At 38.3% G+C, this 21,533-nt stretch overlaps 2 protein-coding genes across 2 annotated transcripts; one reads left to right on the forward strand and one right to left on the reverse strand.

Annotated features, from left to right (window-relative positions):
- Positions 1-1,119: 1,119 nt before the first annotated feature.
- Positions 1,120-3,687, reverse strand: LOC114580682 (phosphatidylinositol-glycan biosynthesis class X protein-like). The gene is made up of 5 exons (XM_028699006.1): positions 3,625-3,687; positions 2,622-2,991; positions 2,405-2,550; positions 1,780-1,959; positions 1,120-1,182 (listed from the first exon to the last, which is right to left on the reverse strand). Exons 1-5 carry the CDS (start codon positions 3,685-3,687, stop codon positions 1,120-1,122), a joined length of 822 nt encoding a protein of 273 aa, XP_028554839.1.
- A 3,986-nt stretch (positions 3,688-7,673) lies between these two features.
- On the forward strand, positions 7,674-20,575 carry LOC110106587 (la-related protein 6C-like). The gene is made up of 10 exons (XM_028699007.1): positions 7,674-7,985; positions 18,599-18,680; positions 18,751-18,845; positions 18,943-19,014; positions 19,100-19,179; positions 19,274-19,355; positions 19,500-19,547; positions 19,780-19,848; positions 19,977-20,102; positions 20,306-20,575. The coding sequence occupies exons 1-10, from the start codon at positions 7,674-7,676 to the stop codon at positions 20,573-20,575; spliced, it is 1,236 nt and encodes a 411-aa protein (XP_028554840.1).
- Positions 20,576-21,533: the final 958 nt, after the last annotated feature.

Raw genomic sequence — 21,533 nt, forward strand, 5'->3', positions numbered from 1 at the left:
TGTATCTTCAAAGGATCCTTACTCAGAAATGGAGTACTAGAGTTGATCCTCACATCAGTTGCATGAGAGAATAGTATACCCATCTGATCTGCAATGCATGACACTCGAATAAGTCAATCTTTTACCAACCACCTAGACTTGGTCTTAAACTTCATCCCCTTCTCCTCGCCGAGTCCTTGTGTGAGGCTTTGTCCATAACTGGCGATGTGTGTTCATGTCCTAATATTCTCATTCAAATTCCGAAGCTCAAAGAAGAAACAAAACACTGCACAAATTTTGATCAGCAATGAAGCAAACCGATACAGCAACATTGGCTAAGTTTTTGGTGGATTGAAGTACAATTTTTATAGGTAAATGCAAGGCCATGGTTAAAGAAGAGAAAATATCATATTCTTTGATAAAGATGATTTCTTATATAAGCATTGTAGTGTTAATTTGATAGAAGCAATAATTTTTTATTGAGTAAAAAAACTCAATAGAGAAATGAATTGAGTGTATAATTTTTTTTATGTTATAGAATTTTTTTTATTAAATTCTTTCCGATTCAAATAATCATTTAATCAAACATAATATAATGAGGTTATAACAATAAATACATACAATGAAAGCAACAAATATAATAAATAAAATAATGCTCTTGATTAATAATTGCTAACAGTTTATATATCATTAAGTTTATTTTTTGATGAGCCATATATGATAATTATTTCAAAGTTTAATGACTATAAGCCCAATCCAAACCAAATATCCTCACCTGTATTCCATCAGTACAATTATTATAAAGCCTAGATTTGTTGGAAAATAATTAAATCGACTCGCTAAAACATTTATATTAGATTCATTTGTTTAATAAGCTATTTGTATTGCTCGGGTTTTTTTTTTTCTTCTTTTTTTCTTTTTCTTAACTAGCCTAACAAAAATAAGATCTTATTTGGGTGGTTATTAGATTGAAATATATAAATATTTAATAGTCTTTCAGATTTTTTTTAAAAAAACTTAATTAGTAGATAAGAAGAATGATTTTAATATATTTGATTCATTATTTTTTTATTTTTATTTATTTAAAATCAGCTTGTGCTCAACTCAAAGCCTTCACTTCTAAAATATTTATAAAAAAAATCAACTGTAAACATGAAGCCGCCTATTTTGAAGCTTTAGAAAATGAACCTGACCAATCATTTCCTATCCCAATGATAACAAAAATAAAAAATATTATTACTAATGGGTTAAGATTCCATAGCTTTTTTACTTGGCACTAGTGTGTTTATATATATATTAAAATGATAACGGATAAATCACTAAGCATATTGCTTAAATTTTGACATTAAAAAAAATATTTTCCTTCAACCTATCCTTTCACTCATGAGAAATTATTCTATGCAAACACCGGACGTAGTTCTGTGTTTGGAGGCAAATAAGAGCGCATCATATCACCCGATACATAGTGGGTACAAAGCCGCGATACACAACAAGGAGGTGACGTTGCATGCTCTGATTTGCCTCCGGACGGCATCCGGTGACCGCACAGAATAATTAATCTTCACCCATAGTACCATTTTGAACAAAAATCTCATCCCATCCAACATTGTTAAAAGATTCAAAATCATGATTTCACCAACCAAATCAAGAGAGTTATAAACACCTAACAGAACATAAAGAAAGATATGTGCTAAATTATGGCTATTCCATTTTGCTTTTGTCCTTCTTGGAATGATACATGATTGACAACACAATAAAAAGAGAACACAAAATAGATGATAGAAAAGTTATAATAGTTACAGCCCTTGTGTGCACTGCATCTCCACAGGGAATTCTCCATGTCACATTGTTTCCATACAAGACACCCAAATCAATTACAGTCCATGAACAGGCTGCAGTTCCAGAGATTTTTGGCTTGCAACGTATGAACAAATGTGGTTTGCCTATTGTTAGGCTTATGTAATCACTTGAATTAAGAGGCTGAGAAAAAAATGAGGGTAGAGTTTGATATAAAAGGCATCAAAAATATATATTTTGAGTTAGAGTATTATTGCAAGTAAACGTCAGTGTTAGAGCATCTCCAACCAAAAATCTCATTTTTCACTCCAAAATGCAGTGAAACTCAAAAATGTTGTGATTTATCTCCAATCGAACTTCATTTTGAGCGCTTATGTGAAGGTAACCGTCTTTTTCCTTTTTCGCGCGTTTATTCGGCAAATCCGGTTGAGACAGAAAAATCGCCTAGGTGAACAGTGCGACGCCAATCGCACTGTTCACACGCAAGCAAATATCAGAAGATTTGGCGTTCGGCTGGAGCAACCGAGCAACCGAACATGCGTTCGGTTGGAGATGCTCTTAGTAGACATGATTTTATTAAAATTTCAAGACAAAGTAAGGATAATATTGATATAAATTTCAAACTCACCGGATATCTAGAATGAAGAGGCAGTTGAACAACAATTTTTTGGGCATCACTCTTGACATTAATGTGAATCTCTACTACTGATATATTGGAAAGAGCAGAAGGCAATTCCAGGTTTGTGTCCCCAAAAACAGAAGCACTTAAAAACACTGCAAAAATCAAAAGAAGTTCACATTTACACAATAGGATATGCTTCAAGATGACAAAACAAGGTTCTAACCTTCACGATCGACAAGCCGTTGCAGCTCAAAGGGATCAGAAAAGACCCCAGTAGGAAGATACTCAATAACAATTGCCTCGCAAAAATGCTCATTAACAAAATGAGTAAACTTTGGATGATGGTATAATTCCATTGTGGTAACTAATTGTCTATGGGAACCTTCACCTATGAGCTCACGTAGGAGGGATGAAAGTCCAAAAATATCTGCATTGACAAGCATCTCTTCACACAAATCTCCTGAGCAAATTTCTTTATCTAAAAATTTACTAAAATTTGGTTCAGATAGCTGTCCATGGCTATTAAAGAAAGACCTCATCAAATTATCTTGTGAACAAGTGCGACAGCCATTGATATTTGGATAGCTACATTTCTGTCAATACAGAGCCAACAGATTATGAACTTTGTGAATGAAAAGACATAATCAATCTAAACACAAGATTGCACCAAACATAGCATCTTTAATAGTTAAGTAAATTGTCAAAGTTGTCCTTTCTAGTAGTCAGGCAAGACTAGTGTGAGAAAAATAGCTATAGCCCATAGGTGAATGAAGAAGACATTATCAAAATGCAAGTCTCAAATCACAGATTCCAAGTCTATTTTCAAATATAAAACAAACCAAGATGCATAATTCGGCACAATGAAAGTTATCATAACTTAATTGATGAGTTACTACAAAAAGAAATTCGATTCTTTATTCTATGAAAATTGAAAACTCTTGATTCGACTCATATATGACTTAGAGAGAGAAGTGGTAATTTTGTTATTCTTTGTGAAATATGAATGTGTCGATCAATCGGATTTTTGTTGTTGCCTAGGGCCACAACATTTGTCGTGCTCGCAGGGGAGAAAACCCCGCACCCCGCAGCGAGCATTACATATGTTGAGGCTCAAGACAACAGCACCAAGCTGATTGATCGACACAATCAAATTCCACAAAGTATATATATATATATATATATGTTTGTCTTGAGTTTATATGATAGATATAGGTTGATTAACTCACCGTGAACTCATTGACTTGTATGGAGCTGGCAATAGGATCGAAAAGCCTAGCAGATTTGTACATCTCCAGGATAAAAGCAACACAAGAAATTATATTTATGCATATATAAAACATAAATGGAAAGGCACAACTGCAAAAAATAGCAAAATATTTTTGAAGAAGTACTATCAAATGCTCTATTGATTACCTGAAGATGCAATCCAAACTGCACACCTTTCTTTGTATTAGATATCATTAACGTGATGAGAGACAACATAAACCATTTTTCAAACTTTTCAGTGATGCTGTGTGAACCCTCTTACTGTCAACTCCTAATCTTCCACTAAAATGGCATATAGCCGTTCAAATATACAACTCTTTGTAACAGTTGGCAAGATATTGTTCAATCTAAAATAGATTGAACTATTTAACAACTGAAATATTGTTGTCAGTACGATGCGTGCCATTAAAAGACAATCAACATAACAAAAACAATTAGGAACATACATTACAATAGAGAATCCACTGCATTATCATTATCATTATTATCATCATTAACCACATCCCAACCATTTAGGATTGGCAAATTCATTGCAATATGAACCAAGAAAAATGTTAATTTCTAGTGCTAATATATGGAACCAACCTTGTCATCAACATTGATGTTTGATAACCACGGTTTTGGCCATTCCTCGAATTTTGCATCCATATGCTTCCTGAGAAAAGCAATATTTGAGTTCTCTCTCCATCCAATATTTGTAAACAAAGAGAAAACATCCCACAAAGCACTGAGAGCTCCTAACATCCCTGATTGCATAAGGAAGATTGGCACCCCATGATGTTTCACCTAACACCACAAAACAGTGAAGATACACCAAAGATGAAATAAGAATGTTATTTGAGCATCTAAATAAAGCAAAAACCTTCTCCTCATAGAGTTGAATTTATAGATTGTAGTGGCAACTTACATATTCATACTCTTCTGCAGTCTCCCACTCATCAAACTCAAGGGTATGCTCTCGAGACAATAAGTAATAATCCCATGTCACGCGGTATGGAGTTGCAAAAACATAAGGATCCATACAAGTCCAGCTATGAGCATTCGTGACCTAGTCAAATAATGAAAAGAGAATGTTGGGGTATCTTATGAATATTTGAAATTTTGGATTGGAAAACTGTGCATTGAGTGCATTAATAAACTGATTGTTCTTCATTAGAACTTGTACAAGATGATAAATAAATGTAGAAAATATAGATACAAAAACTTCAGATTAGATATATATATATATATATATATATATATATTCCAATCTGGATTACCTAAACGAGAGAGAGCAATGTTAGTACAACGGAATATAAAGTTCTTAAAGAGAAAATTCTAAATGTCCTCTGACATTACCAAGTGTTATCTAAGATTAAGGCTTCATTTGGGACGACTTTCTTTCTGCTTCTTAAAGCAGCTTTTAAGTACAAAAATTTTATTTTTTATACTACAAAGCTGCTTTAGAAAGCAATAAGAAAGCCGTCCCACACGAAACCTAAGAATGGGGCAAAATAATGGCGTGAAACAAGGAAATGGAGTTCATATGTTCCTCAAAATCTCCAAATGCTTGGCAAAATAAGAACATTCTATTTTATTAAAATACCTTTGATAGATATAAACCCTGCAGCACCGCAAGCTTGAATATGTCACATGTTTGTACAGGTAAAACTGATTTCTTCTAATCCTATTAGAAGCCTTCTTCTTAAAATTTCATTCAAATTCATAAAAGAAGAGAGATACAAGCAGCAGCACACAATATCCAAAATCCTACAAGATGACTTGATCATAAAAGTACTTCACCCCCTCCACATGAATTGTTACTCTAACCAATGTAATAAATGAGGATAACAGAAGCCAAGTGGTACTATCTAGATGTTGAAGTTAAGACAAACCAGGGAATCCGATAACATCACTGAAATTCTCCACAAGACCCATAACATTGATACGAATAATTCAGCACCCACATGCTAAAGGAACTTGAAACAACAATGCCCACTAATCTAATTTAACGACTATACTACCAAAAACCTAATTATCTCCCGTTGAAAGGCAAATATAAGAAATACAGTTCCCAATTCCACCAAAATCTTCACACACACACAAAAAAAGAACAGATCAAGAATCAACCTTTATATGGAGAGTGCCGCCGCCGTAGGTTGACTTGCTCTTATTGTGAAACTCCATCCACGCAGTATTGTTGTGGAAACACGCGCCTTTCCACCGCGGTTTAGTCTCCGGAGATGAGACGAAACCAACAAACGACGGGAGGAGGTCCGAGGTGCGGATGGGGGACTTCCATGGCCCGTCGAAGTTGGATTGGAGGCAGAAGACGGAGATAAGAGCGAGGAGAAGGATGATTATGATGTAGAAGCCAGAGAATGGTTTCATGAGAAGAGAGAAGCAGAGACAGATACGTGGCAAGGAGGAATCTTGGGTATTTGAAGGGGATGTTTGGATGTAGGATTTAGGCCGGATATGAAACGGATTTGAGCTAAATCCAGCTAAACTGTAAAAAATGCAAAACCAAATCTCACGGTAAATCAAAGCCGCGGTTGACGGAAAATTCCCTCTTTTCGTGGTAAATCCCGGATTTACGAAATCCTTTGGTTCGGCGGAGAAAGGGACAAAGTTACCTTCAAAGAAAGAGAGCTCCCGTTGTTGCTTCCGATCAAAAAATGTCCTAACTTCTGATCAAACAGGAAGGGAACGTCGTCGAAGGAGCAAAGCCAAACAGCGAGGAAAAAGAACTCCTGCAAAACTCTACGCTTTGAAGGAAAGAAGCCGAACGAAATAGAGAAGGTAAAAAGCTAAGGGGGTGTTTGGTATCGGATTTATACCGGGATTTTAAGCAGGATTTACGGTAAATCCAGCCAAACGCAAAAAACGTCGACGTAAATCCGGCAAACCACTAAATCCTGGTAAATCCTAATCCAGCTAGAAGTCGGATTTACGGGATTTGGCCGAAGAACCGCGCGAAAGGGAGAAAGTTACCTTCACAGCGAGCGAGAGGGAGCTCCCGTCGTTGCTTCAGATCAAAATGTTGTAACGTCCGATCCGACGGGAAAGGAACGTCGTCGAAGGAGCGAAGTCTAACAGCAACGAAGTAGCGAAGTCGAACAGCAACGAAGGAGCCGAAGAAGCGACTCGTGCAATCTCAACACCTCCTGCGAAGCAACGAAGGAGCCAACAAGCGACTCGTGCAATCGCAACACCTCCTGCGAAGCAACGAAGCCGAACAACATGGACGAATAAGAGAAGATTAAAAGCAAACCCTAGGCGCTTTCATTCGTTTGCTTAATTAATATAATTTAAAATATTAATAACTAAGTAAATTAATTAAATAATTAATAGTAGAATTAGTGTATAAATTAATTGTCTAATTTAACTTAATAAAATAGTTAGTAATATAATTAGTAATTAGAAATTAATGTAATTATCTTATACATTATTAAACATATAATTAATAATATAAATAATAGTTAAATAATTAATGAGTATTAGAATTCTTAAGTGAAAAATGAGATAATTAAAAATAATTATTATAAAATATTATAAATAATAATTAAATAAATAATTATTATTAGAATATTAATTAGTATTAATAAAGCTTTGTTATGTTTTATTTAAATTTCTCTTTTTTAATTTAATTATCTTAAAAATACATTCAAATTCATGAATTTGAAAGCATAAAAAAGCATAATTAGGCCGTCACGCATCACTGCCCACCTTCACTCTCTGAAATCCATCATCGTCATCACTCACTGTCAGTCGACAAATCCAAGATTTCTTTTAAAATGACCAAAACACCATTGAAGCAATTCGGACCAGGTCAAATTTGAAAGCATATATAAAAGCATAAATCAAGCCTCTTTTTTCTGGCGCCAAAGAAGGATCTTCTTCCAACTAACATAACTGTTCCAAGAAACCCTCCTGCTACAAAACCACAGAGAAAAAAGTGAATATATAAGGAACAGAATGCAGAGACTATCTTACATTCCAGTAAGAAGGAAAGAAGTTAATAGAAGCAATGGCAGGAGAGAATGAAGGAGACGAACAAACCAAGTTCAAGGAAATACAAGATCCAAGCTCCAGCACCGTCTCTGAGTTCAAGTTAAATCCATATGCGCCTCCGTTCGTCCCTCTTTCTATCATCCAGATGCCAAATCCCAACTACTTCTGCCAATATCTCCAATTTGTCCATGGCGGCCGAGGCGGAATGGGAACAAATTTTATCTACTTTGAAGATCAGAAGCCCATGAGTTTTGTCCCTGATTCAAATATCAAGTATCCTGATCTGAACAAGAACACTACAGATCTGATTCAGAAGATCGTGAAGCAGGTTTTCCTTTTTTGAAGTAACCTTCTTTTTTAATTCCATTGAATTGCCAAAGGAATATGCTGTACAAATATTGGTAGCTTATTGGGAATTAAAATCGACAGAATTCAAATTGCTGAGGATAAATAAAGTAGAGGGAAGATAAACGCATAAAACACAAGTAAAATTTGATGTGTTAACAATTCAGGATGGAATCTATGTGAGTTATTTTTAGTAGAATATTAATTAGGAATTGAAGAGAAAATAGAATGGAAACAGAGAAATGCAAGAGAAAGAACAACACAGAAATCTGTAGAATTGTATTACTATTGTATGCCACTTTACATTAGATTGAATTGCATATATATAACAAAAGTTAATGCAGCATAACAGAGGTTTTAACGTCTATGATGATTCAGTTGTAGATTGAAGGCTGAGATCACTGTAGATAAGAGAATGCTTGCAGTTGGCTGAGAACATGGTAGTCTAACGTGGGAGAGTGCTTGCGGTTGGCTGAGAGTATGGTAACCGAACTTGACAGAGGTGATCCATGCCTATGTTTTAACTGCTTATCAGCTCCCCTCAAATTGAGGATCCACATATAGGAGAGTCAATTTGTTTCGTAGATGATAGAACTGGATTGGCGAGAGAGCTTTTGTGAAAATATCAGCAATTTGATCTTTGGAATCTATGTGATGAACTTCAATTTCTTTGAATTTGATCCTATCTCAAATAAAATGGTAGTTAATCTCTATATGCTTCGTGCGAGCATGAAAAATAGGATTATTTGCTACGGACATGGCTGAAATATTATAACAGTGAAGAGGTGTGGGATTTGAAGATGGAATGTTGAAGTTGTGAAGTAGTCTACGGAGCCAAACAATGTCTGACGCTGCTGTAGCTAAGGCTCTATATTATGCTTCAGTCGACGATCTGGCTACGGTTGGTTGTTTCTTAAAGCTCCAAGATATGAGTGTTTTCCCTATAAATGAGCAAAATCCTGTAGTGGATTTTGTGTCTGAAGGATCAGAAGCCCAATCAAGAGTCCGAGTAGGAGTGTAATGAGAGATCTCCTTGTTGAATTGGTAAGTCAAGATATATTGTGCATTTTATATATCTGAGTAATCTTTTCATTTGCTGGTAGTGTTTTTGAAGGGGATAATGCATATGTTGGCACAACTGATTAGTAGCGAATGCGATGTCTGGACGTGTGATTCTTAAATATTGTAGTGATCCAACTATTTGACGATAAAATGTTGGATTGTCATAAGGCTAATCAGAGTGAGCAGCATGTGTAGGTTTTTACGATAAAGGCGTGACAGCAGGCTTGCAATCCATGAGTCCAGATTTCTTAAGAAGATCAGTTGCATATTTAGTTTGATGTAAAATATAACCATCTGCTTAGTGGAAACTTGTATGCAAAGGAATAAGGAAATATTACCAAGGTCTTTAAGAAGGAATTGCTGCTGTAAATCTGATAGAAGATTTGATAGGAAAGTGGTGTTGTTGCGGGCAATGAGAATATCATCAACGTATAGAAGGAGAAATACGTGGGTGTTGTTGGATGAATAAATGAGAAGAGATGGGTCTGATGAGATGAAGTAGAAGTTTTTGGATAACAAGAAGGTGGAAAAAGTAGAAAACCATTGACATGGAGCTTGTTTGAGTCCATATATGACTTTGTGAAATTTAAATACGTAGTGGGGATAACGTTGATCAATAAAACCTTTGGGTTGAGTCATATATATTGTTTCATCCAAGATGCCATGAAGAAATGCATTAGATACATCGAGTTGACGAACTGGCCAATGATTGTGTAAAGCAACAACAAGGAGGACCCGGATGGTGGTGATTTTTGCTACAGGGCTGAATGTCTCATGATAATTGATACCATGTTGTTGCTTGAAGCTTTGCGCAACAAGTTTGGCTTTGTATCGTTCAAGTGAACCATCAGGTTTGAGTTTGGTTTTGTAGGTCCATTTGCATCCTAGGATGGGTTGATCAATAGGAGGTGGTACTAGTGACCAAGTAGCTTGGCATTGGAGGGCTAGAAATTCAGTTGACATTGCTTGTCGCCAGTGTGGAAATTTGGAGGCCTGAGTGTAACAATTGGGAGTTGAGGAGGAGGGAAGTTGAGTGGTTAATGTAAAAATTGTTTTCGGTGTGAGGTGACCCGTTTGAGCCCGTGTAAGCATGGGGTGTGTATGAGTGAGAGGTGGTGGTGGAGGGCATGTGGTGGAGGAGGATGTTTGTGAAGAAATTGGAGAAGTAGAGGATGTAATGTTGCGGTTAGAAGAGGGAGTTGAGGGAAATGGTAGTAAATTTGGATCAGGTGTGGGTTTGATAGTATGTGAAATTGTGGATTGTGAGAGTGGGATTAGCAGTAAGGGTGGTAGGGAAGTTGGTTGAGGTTGTTTTGTGGTGGAGTTGACAAAGAGAAAGGTGGACTCATGAAACATAACATAGCGAGAAATGTGGATCTTTTGAGTTTGGAGGTTAAAACAGCAATAGCCTTTGTGAGAGGGTGAATAGCCAAGGAAAAGGCAAGGTGTTGAACGTGGTGCTAGTTTGTGGGGTGCTTGAGGCCTTAGCCAGGGAAAACATAGACAACAAAAGACTTTTAAGTGGTCATAGACTCATAGGTAGGGAGTTGATTGTGTAGTAGTTGATAGGGTGATTTATGTTTGGTGTTAGGGGGGGTAATCTATTTATGAGATATAGAGAGATAAGTAGTGCTTCAAACCAGAAGGTGAGAGGGAGATGTGATGCATGAAGAAGAGTCCTGGTGGTTTCAATTAGATGTCTGTGTTTGCGTTCAACAACACCATTCTGTTCTGGTGTGTAGGGGCAACTATATTGATATGTAATGCCTTTTTGACGAAGAAAGTTGGCTAGAGAATGAGAGGTATACTCTCCCCACCATCAGACCGAATGGTTTGTATGAATTTATTGAATTGTTTTTCCGCCATGGAGATGAAATTGATTGAATGAGTTGCTGTTTCAGATTTATATTGCATTGGGTATATCGAAGAAAATTTGGAATAATCGTCTATAAAGATTACATAGTAAAGATAGCCATTTAAAGAGGGAATAGGAGATGGGCCCCAAACATCTATATGTATTAGTGATAATGGTTTGGAGTTACAAGTGTCTCTAGAATTAAATGGTAGTCGATGACTTTTGGCTACATTACAAGCATTACAAGTAGTAGACGAAACTCTCGGACAATTAAAATTAAGTAATTTGGAAAGCTTGTATAGAACAGAATGATGTGGGTGGCCTAGTCAGTCATGCTAGAGAGAGTCCGAGTGATGCTGAGACGTGAATGCTGATTGTAAGTTATGGTTGATAGAATTTGAAATGGGATAAAGGCCGTTACTACTCGAAGAAGCATCTGCCTAGTCGAGAGATCCTTTAGATGGAAGCCATTAGCATCAAAATGAGCAGAGCAATTATTGTTAGAGATTAGCTTATGTAGCGAAAGAAGATTGTAGGATATGGAGGGAACATGTAGAAGAGGATTAAGTTGTAGCTTACGGTTAGGATGAGGAGTCGGGAGAAGACCTTTGTCACTGTTGGTGATAGGTAGGTTGTTCCCATTACCTACTGTAACGGTGTCGGAACAGGTGTAAGGAGTGGGATTTTGGATGTTGGAGAGATCCGTCGTAAGGTGCGCCGAGGCACCTGAGTCCAAGAACCAGTCGGTGGACATAGGTGATTGTTGTTGTTGTGTGTAGAGTCCCGGAATGGAGTTAGAGAGTGGTGGAGTATGGCTGAGGTTGCTGCGATGGCAGCATGTACTGGTTGCATGACCATGTTTGTTGCAAATCTGACAGATGATGAGGATAGTTAGTCTGGAGTTCGGATTTGCTAGTCGAGGCTTAAAAGACGAGTTAGTAGAGCGGCCATGGTTGTATCTCGTCGAGCGGCCTCTGGTTGCCATAAAGGCTACATCTGATTGGAAAATCTTCAGGTTCTCTGCCGCTAGATTGATTTTCTCTTTGCATAGGAGAGAATACATGTTGTCCAGGCTGATGGGGGTTAGCTTGGTTCTGATGGCTGTTTTGAATACTTTATATGAAGGAGGTAAATCATTTAGAATGTGGAGGATGATATCCTCGGTGTCCAGATGAGCACCTGCTACTAAGATGTTGTCAACTAAGGATTTTATGGTAGACATGTATTTGGTCATAGAAGAGTCTTTCATGGTGACATTGTGTAACTCATTTTTAAGTTGAATTACTCTAGATCGATTCGTGGGCTGTACTCTCTTCTCAAGGATGATCCAAATTTCATGGCAGCTTTGGAGGTTTAGGATGTAAGGAAGAATGGTATATGAGATTGTGGAGTATAGTGCAGCAGAAAGATTCTGGTCTAATAATTGCCAGGTTGTATATGCTGGATTTGGCTTAACAGTTTCAGTAGCGGATGCGAGAAATTTGGGAGGACAACAGAGATCTCCTGTGAGATAACCAGCAAAGTGATTTGCTGAAAATAGTTTGAGTATTTGAAGCCGCTACATGGGATAGTTTTCACTAGTGAGTTGTGTATGCATTATGTTCTTGATGTTTGACATTAGAAATTTGAGAGAGGAAGGAGTGGTGTTTTCTCCCATGAGATTGGTTGCCGCCATCTGGGTATCTGCTGTTCTTGCAGTGCTGATTTCTGCCATGAACTTAGATGAGAGCAGCTGTGAAGCTTAGGGGCTCTGATACCATGAAGAGAAAATAGAATGGTAACAGAGAAATGCAAGAGAAAGAACAATACAGAAATCTGTAGAATTGTATTACTATTGTATGCCACTTTACATTAGATTGAATTGCATATATATAACAAAAGTTAATGCAGCATAACAGAGGTTTTAACGTCTACGATGATTCAGTTGTAGATTGAAGGCTGAGATCACTGTAGAGAAGAGAATGCTTGCAGTTGGCTGAGAACATGGTAGCCTAACGTGGGAGAGTGCTTGCGGTTGGCTGAGAGTATGGTAACCGAACTTGACAGAGGTGATCCACGCCTATGTTTTAACTGCTTATCAGGAATCACAACTTAACTTTAGTTGATCATTTTTATTAGATTAAGATTTTTATTTGAGTGTGAGTTTTATTGCTGATTTATTATGCTAAACTTTGATTCATATTATTGGATAAAATATATTTAAAATTATAAATTTCAACCGCTTCAAAATAACACAGTTTTTTTGGAACGGTTTTTTTACTGCTTTCTTAAGCAGTTTTTTAGTAAAAAAAAATTTGAACTAGAAATTTTTTACTAGAAAGTTGATGCGGAGCATCGTTATGAGGAGCACCGTTAATACGGTGTTACGCAGGAACTTTTTACCAAGCCATGTGCAGTGGCTGTTAGGGACGTTCTCCACTTCCCTCGTTTACTTTATTTCCGTTTTTAGGCCGTTGGCATATGAGCCAACTATAGTTTCTTTTTACTGATATAGTACACCGTAGCTTCCATATTACCACGGGAGTAGCCGTGGTTCATCAGTTCTTGCATTTTAACAAAGTTTCTAGTAGTTCTGCTACTGTTCCATTGCCTAGAAATTTTCTCTGTTTTTCCAGCTAACATTTCTGTGCAGATTACCTACATCAGATTGGTATCAGAGCCAGATGGCTGAAAGCAGTAGACGGGTGGCTCCCGGGGAAGAACGAAGCCTTGAAGCCCTTTGGGCAGATCATCGGCGACTGTCGCAGCGGTCGAGGAAGTTGTTGCCGATGCTCAACAATTCCAGGCGGATGTGCGGAGAGACCTGCGTTCAATCCTGATGCGACTGGATCGTTATCCGACAATGCGGACGACAATGCCGCTTAATCCCACCGGTAGGCGTGGAATTGAGGGAGGAAGGGTCCCGAACAGAGATGCATCTGATTCCGACGAGGGTGTGGAAATGTTCAGAGAACTGGAACTTTCGGATTCGGAGGAAGATACTGGGTATCAGCATCGGCGGCGAATAAGAGGGAATGATCGACAACACAGCGAATTTCGCGTGAAGATGGACATCCCATTCTTCGACGGGAGATTACACATTGAAGACTACTTAGATTGGGAGCGCGCCGTGGAGACATTCTTCGAATACATGGACGTTGAGCCGATGAAACAAGTAAAGTACGTTGCCTGTAGACTGAAATCGGGAGCTAGTGCGTGGTGGCTTCAGCTATTACAGTCTAGAAGAAGAGAAGGCAAAGGACCGGTACGTAGTTGGTGGAGAATGAAGCAACTACTCAGAGGTCAGTTCTTACCGACCGACTATGAGCAACTATTATACATGCAATATCAACACTGTTCGCAGGGAAACAGATCCGTGAGTGACTACACGGAGGAATTCCACCGACTGTGCGCAAGAAATAACTTAAATGAAAATTCGAATCAGCTAGTAGCAAGGTATGTGGGGGGACTGAAAGAGGCTATACAAGAGAAACTGGAGCTAAACACTGTTTGGTCATTGTCTCAAGCGGTGAACTATGCTTTAAGGGTGGAAATGCAAATGTCCAGACATGGGAAGAGTAGCCAAGGGAAGAAGTTTGCCGAACCCGCACCAGACAGCAATCGTCCAGCCAATTTGAATATGGCTCCAACTGGACGTGTACAATCCAGCGGTGGAGGGAATTACATACCCAACAATGCTGTCAACAAGACGGGGGAGACTAAGTTTACGCCGAAATTCAAAGGTCAGTCCAAAGATAATCCTTATGCTAAACCCACAACAATTAAATGTTTCAGGTGTTTTCAACAAGGACATAAATCGAATGAGTGTCCAACACGACCCCAATTACACTTAATTGAGGCTGAGGATGAGGATGCAGCTGACGAGGCAGATGAGGTTCTCGAAAATGCGCTGGAAGATGTAGGGGGGGATGAAGGCGAACCATTAGTATGTGTAATCCAGAAGCTGCTCTTGGCTCCGAGAGTAGCAGACAAATCACAAAGAAACCGCATCTTCAAAACCAAAGGCACTATTAATGGAAAAGTTTGTGATGTTCTGGTAGATAGTGGATGCACTGAAAACGTAGTCTCTAAGGCTGCAGTTCTGGCCTTGCAACTTAAAACGTCTCCAAACACTCACCCGTATAAGGTGAGCTGGGTTAAAAAAGGGGTTGAAATGGCTGTCACTGAAAGTTGCGTCGTCCCATTTTCCATTGGGAAAAATTATTCAAGCGAAGTAGTATGTGATGTAATCGATATGGATGTAAGTCATTTAATCCTCGGAAGACCTTGGCAATTCGATATGGGAGCCACGCACGATTGTAGATCAAACACATATACTTTCAGCTGGAAAGGAAAGGTGCTGAGACTGCTGCCGGGCACAGGGGAATTAGAACCAATCGTTCACAATAATAAAGCTTCAATGCTTGTAGTTTCGGGAAATCAACTACTTCATGCCTGGAGAACATCGTCTCAAATCTTAGCCCTCATTGTTAAGGAGCAGAATCATGCAATTAAGGGAAGTCGGCCAGATGCTGTGAAGGGGCTGCTGCAGAAATATGCAGATATCGGACCCGCCGAACTCCCAGCAGAGTTACCTCCCTTGAGAAATATTCAACACAGCATTGACTTAATACCGGGATCAACAATACCGAACCTGCCTCATTACAGGTTGTGCCCGAAGGAGCAGAAGATTCTGCAGCAAATTGTAGAGGAACTGTTGGAGAAACAGCTAATTCAACACAGTCTGAGTCCATGTGCTGTTCCGGCCTTGTTGGTATCTAAGAAAGACGGAAGCTGGCGTATGTGTGTAGATAGCAGGGCAGTGAACAAGATTACGGTTAAATTCCGGTTTCCTATGCCGAGGATTGAAGAAATGCTGGAAAGGCTAGCCGGGTCCAAAATTTTCTCTAAATTGGACTTAAGAAGCGGGTATCACCAGATAAGGATTAAACCTGGAGACGAATGGAAGACAGCGTTTAAAACGCGAGAAGGACTTTATGAATGGCGTGTAATGCCATTCGGATTGTGCAACGCTCCAGCTACTTTCATGAGATTGATGAGTGAAGTCCTCAAGCCATTTTTGAATAAAATCTGTGTGGCTTACTTCGATGATGTGCTGGTATATAGTTCTAACCTGGAAGAACATTTGCAACACCTGGAACAAATATTCGAGGCCTTCCGACAACACAAATTGTATCTAAATTTGTCGAAGTGTGAATTTGCCACGGAGACCTATACTTCCTAGGATTCAAAATTTCGTCGGCGGGAGTTTGTGCAGATCCTCGGAAAGTAGAAGCCATAGTCAGCTGGCCTACACCTAAATCCTTCACCGACATAAGAAGCTTCCATGGTTTGGCGAATTTCTACAGGAAGTTTATAAGGGGCTTCAGTGTCATCCTTGCTCCGTTGACAGATGTGCTGAAACAGAAGCAATTCGTGTGGGGAAGTGATCAAGAGGCTAGTTTTGAAGCAATAAAATCGGCTGTTTCTTCTGCCCCGGTATTAGCCTTGCCAAATTTTGACAGACCATTTTCTGTGGAAACGGATGCTTCTACGGTCGGTATTGGGGCCGTGTTAACTCAAGAGGGCAAACCCATTGAATTCTTCAGTGAGAAGTTATGTCCAGCACGACAACGATGGTCTGTTTACGAACAGGAACTGTATGCGATAATCCGAGCATTAAAACAGTGGGAGCACTACTTGTTGCACCAAGACTTCATTTTTATGTAGTGATCATAAGGCACTACAATATATAAACACTCAAAAAAATATCAATCGTATGCATGCACGATGGATATTGTTTCTACAGAAATTTACATTTGTATTAAAACACAAGAGCCGCGCCCAAAATCGAGTTGCCGATGCGCTAAGCCGCCGAACCGCCCTTATTACTCAGCTACAGACAGAGTTTTCTGGACTAGAGCTGCTTCAAGACTTATACCCAGAGGATAAAGACTTTGGTAAACATTGGCGCCAGTGCATTCACAAGGAATCCTGTGATGATTACAACTTGAGACATGGGTTTCTGTTTAAAGGCAACCTTCTTTGCATCCCTCAATCATCATGGAGGCAGCGAATAATTCAGGAAGTTCATGGAGGAGGGTTAGCTGCTCATGCGGGACGGGACAAGACGCTAGATCAGCTACAAAACAAATTCTACTGGCCTCATATGAGAAGAGATGTCAGCAAGTATGTAGATCGCTGCTCGATTTGTCAAATGTATAAGGGAGGAGGACAGAACACTGGTCTTTATCAGCCGTTACCAGTACCCGAATCTATATGGGAAGATTTAAGCCTGGACTTCATTCTCGGCTTACCCCGCACCAAGCGAGGAAACGACTCGATCATGGTCGTTGTGGACCGCTTCTCCAAAATGTCTCACTTTATCGCCTGTAAGAAAACGTTTGACGCACAGAATATTGCTAAATTATTTTTTAGGGAGATCGTCAGACTCCATGGAGTGCCTCGAAGTCTCACCTCAGATAGGGACGTGAAATTTATCAGTCACTTTTGGAGGGAGCTGTGGAAAAGGTTCAAGACACAAGTTCAACTGAGTTCGTCATATCATCCCCAAACGGATGGGCAGACGGAGGTCGTTAATAGAACTCTGGGAAACCTCTTGCGCTGTTTAGTACAAGAGCAGCCAACTTTGTGGGATGAAGTGTTATGCCAAGCAGAGTTTGCATTCAATGCCATGGCGAACAGGTCTACGGGTATGTCTCCATTTGAAATTGTATACACTAAAACACCAAATACTGTATTAGATGTTGCAGCAATCCCGAACTGCAAGAGCAAAGCCGCAGCTGCGATGGTAGATCAATTTGCGGAGTTACTAGCCAAGGTGCGCTCAAAACTGGAAGAGTCCAATGCCAAATACAAACAGGATGCAGATTGTCATAAGCGAAGGTAGGTATTCAAACCGGGTGATCTTGTGTGGGTGCGGATGAAGAAGGAAAGATTGCCAGCCGGAGCATACAGCAAGCTCGGTCAAAGGAAATTCGGCCCATTTCCAATCCTTCGACGAATTAACGATAATGCCTATATCGTTCAACTACCTGCAGAATTCAACACACCAAATACCTTCAACGTTGCAGATTTATACCACTATCACCCAAAGGATGATGAACTGATCGAACCAACGACAGGACTGCAACTTTTTGGAGAGGGGACGTATGATGCGGAGCATCGTTATGAGGAGCACCGTTAATACGGTGTTACGCAGGAACTTTTTACCAAGCCATGTGCAGTGGCTGTTAGGGACATTCTCCACTTCCCTCGTTTACTTTATTTCCGTTTTTAGGCCGTTGGCATATGAGCCAACTATAGTTTCTTTTTACTGATATAGTACACCGTAGCTTCCATATTACCACGGGAGTAGCCGTGGTTCATCAGTTCTTGCATTTTAACAAAGTTTCTAGTAGTTCTGCTACTGTTCCATTGCCTAGCAATTTTCTCTGTTTTTCCAGCTAACATTTCTGTGCAGATTACCTACATCAAAAGTGCTTTAGAAAACATTATAAAAGGAGCCCCAAACGAAGCCCAAAATTGCATTCTACTTTATATTGCATTGTTAAGTATCATATGCTCCAATTTTGATTTATTTTTTCCGTTTGAATTGAGCTTTTTTATCAAAAACAGGACAAACTGTAAACTTTTTATATAGTTCTAACCATTTTTATTATGTAATGACTTATGATCAGGTTGAATACCAATTCAGTGATGCAAATTTGATTTTTAGCGATTTACTTGTGAAGATTATTAACAAAGATCCTGAAGGATATGGTAAGAAAATTACAAATAAATAGTAATTAGCTTTACATTCTTAACTCTCATATGTATTTTTTTCTTTCAGTTCCAATGTCTGTTATTGCCTCTTGGAAGAAGATAAAAAATCTCGGGGTTAACAATCAGATGCTTGTTAAAGCTCTTAGAACATCATTACAACTTGTAAATTTCCTCTAAACCTCCTCTTATGGTTCCTATAATTTGTTAAGATAATGTCAATGCTATTTCTTTTTGTTTTTTTCTTCGTTTGTTAATTCAGGAGGTAAATGAAGATGGAAAGAAAGTTAGGCGAAAGAAGCTCTTTACAGAGAGAGCCAAAGAGGAGCAGATGGTTATTGACATCAAACTCTACCAAATAGTATTATAAAACTATATTTGACTACTTATTCTTCTGACATATTTGTTTTCATTTACAGTCGCGCACTGTTGTAGTTGAAAATTTACCAGAGGATTCCTCACACCAAAACATCGAGAAGTTATTCAGCGTAGTTGGAAGGTTTGAAAAACAAGGTTTTAGCTAATATTTCACTGAAAAATATGAAGAAATGGAAACATTTTAATGAAATAACGAGGTTATTTACATGTAACAGTGTTAAGAATATCAGAATATGTCATCCTCAAGAGCCTAATTCAACTAGGCCTTCAAAGACTGACGTTATAATTAGTAACAAGGTAATTTCTTCACAGTAGAAAAAAGTTCCATGGCATCAATTCTTATAGTTTTCAAGTTAACATAAATTGTATATTTTGTATAAAAAAAAAATTTGTATATTTTGTATTATTTTCACCAAATTATCATGATTCTCTGTCATATAGTTGCATGCATTTGTGGAGTTTGAGACAATTGTTCAAGCAGATAAGGCCGTAAGCCCTCACCTTAATTTCTTCACTATTCATTTGTTTTTGTTTTTTTTTTCAAATAAGTGCTTCTGCTTTATTTAGTTTTGTTTGGGACGGCTTTCTTACTGCTTCATAAATCAGTTTTTTCTAGCACAAAATTTTAAATTTTTATACTAGAAAGTTGATTTAAGAAGCAGTAAGAAACCGTCCTAAGAAAAGCCTTAGATAACTTAGAGAATGCATTGAATTTATATAGGTAGAGAAGCTAAATGATGAGAGCAATTGGAGGAAAGGTCTGCTTGTGAGATCATTGCTTAAATGCACGGTAATTTACTTTAAAATTGACATGTTAGTGGTTCACTTTTTCTTTAAATGGTTCTTAATTATAAATTGGAGACAATATGTGAATAATGTTTCAGCAAGCTTTACAAGTTTTGCACTTTTTCCCTTCAGCCAAGATCAGTAATCAGAGGCAAAATGTTGGACTATGATCATTTTGACTTGAACTCGGAGGATGATCAGTCTCCCCTCTCTCAAAAATTAGAATCTCCCAAAATTGAACAAGTACTTCAACAGGATGTAAGCTTTTTTTTTTTTTTGTGTTGTGATAATATATTAACATTCAGGCGTTTGGGACGGTTTTCTTATTGTTTCGTATAGCGGCTTTCTAGTAAAAAATTTTAACGTTAGCAATAGAAAGCTGCTTTACGTAAGAAAGTTGTCCCAAACGAAACCTTAATTGCAAATTGAATTCAAGATAGAAGTGAAGTTTCTCATCACAGGTTGGTGAAAATCAAAATGGTGCAAAGAAAGCATGTGGAAGGGGACAAGGGAAACAAACTGGCCAGGTTCAAAATAACAACGGTCGCGGTGTTTTATCCAAAACTCCACAAGAAACACAAAAGATTGGGAATGGACTGTGTGAGAACAATATCAAGCAAACTTCTCCTGGACCAAGGATGCCCGATGGAACTCGGGGATTCACTATGGGCAGAGGAAAGCCATTAAAATCACTGACGACCACAACTGATCTTTCTCTCATCAATCTTTGAGCTTTTTACTTTTTGCCTTCTCTTGTTTTGAAATGGTCCTAGCATGTTTTTCAATGCTTGAATAGTAATTCTTTCATGTTTTCTACTGTTTATCTTGTTGTATTTCGTTATAATGTTTTGGAATTTATTTATTAACTTGTTTGTTTGTTTGTAATAAAAAGCTCTGTTACTATACTCGGAAGTCATTATTGCAGGGATGCAGTTCAAAAATAAATGATAATTATTAGATACTAAATAATGTAACAATGTATTTATTATAACCTGTATCCCTCTGACACGTGTAACTAGGCTTAGTATAATCTATATATACTCTACCGTCTCCTGTTGTAAAGATTAAGACATTGTAATGAAAAGCTTGCTTAGTTCTTCTTTACTTCTCTCTGGTTTCTACATGATATCAGAAGTTTGGTGTTTCTGAGGCGTCTCCATGGCCAACTCGGCTTCCGCCTCTTCCTTCTCCAACAATGGCGATCGATCGGGAGTTACATCCGACATTTCGCTCATACATTCGTCTCTTAATTTTGTAATCTCTAACCTAAAATCCCTTATACCGCACCCCCTTTCATCGGAAAATTACCCGATCTGGAGCAGTCAAGTTCAAAAGCTTCTAAGGGCAAATGGCTTTCAAGCTTTTCTCGATCCGGAAGCATCTTCATCGATGTCAGCTAACGATCAAGAACAAGAAAATCAAGATCCTAATCTGCGACACCAAAGATGGCTGCTCACGGATCAAAATTTAGCCGCAGCTCTCTGTGCGACAATCTCGCCTCAAATTCTTCCATACGTAGTTCATCTTGAATCTACGGTAGAAATATGGAAAACATTGCAAATTCAATTTCAGTGGACGAATCGTTCCAAAATCATTCAACTGAAAAATGAATTGCAAAACATTTCTATGAATACTCTGTCCATGACGCAATATCTCACAGAGGTTAAAAAGCTCGTGGATCAAATTGCT

This window comes from Dendrobium catenatum, unplaced genomic scaffold, assembly GCF_001605985.2.
Source record: "Dendrobium catenatum unplaced genomic scaffold, ASM160598v2 fragScaff_scaffold_1199, whole genome shotgun sequence".
Classification (NCBI taxonomy): domain Eukaryota; kingdom Viridiplantae; phylum Streptophyta; class Magnoliopsida; order Asparagales; family Orchidaceae; genus Dendrobium; species Dendrobium catenatum.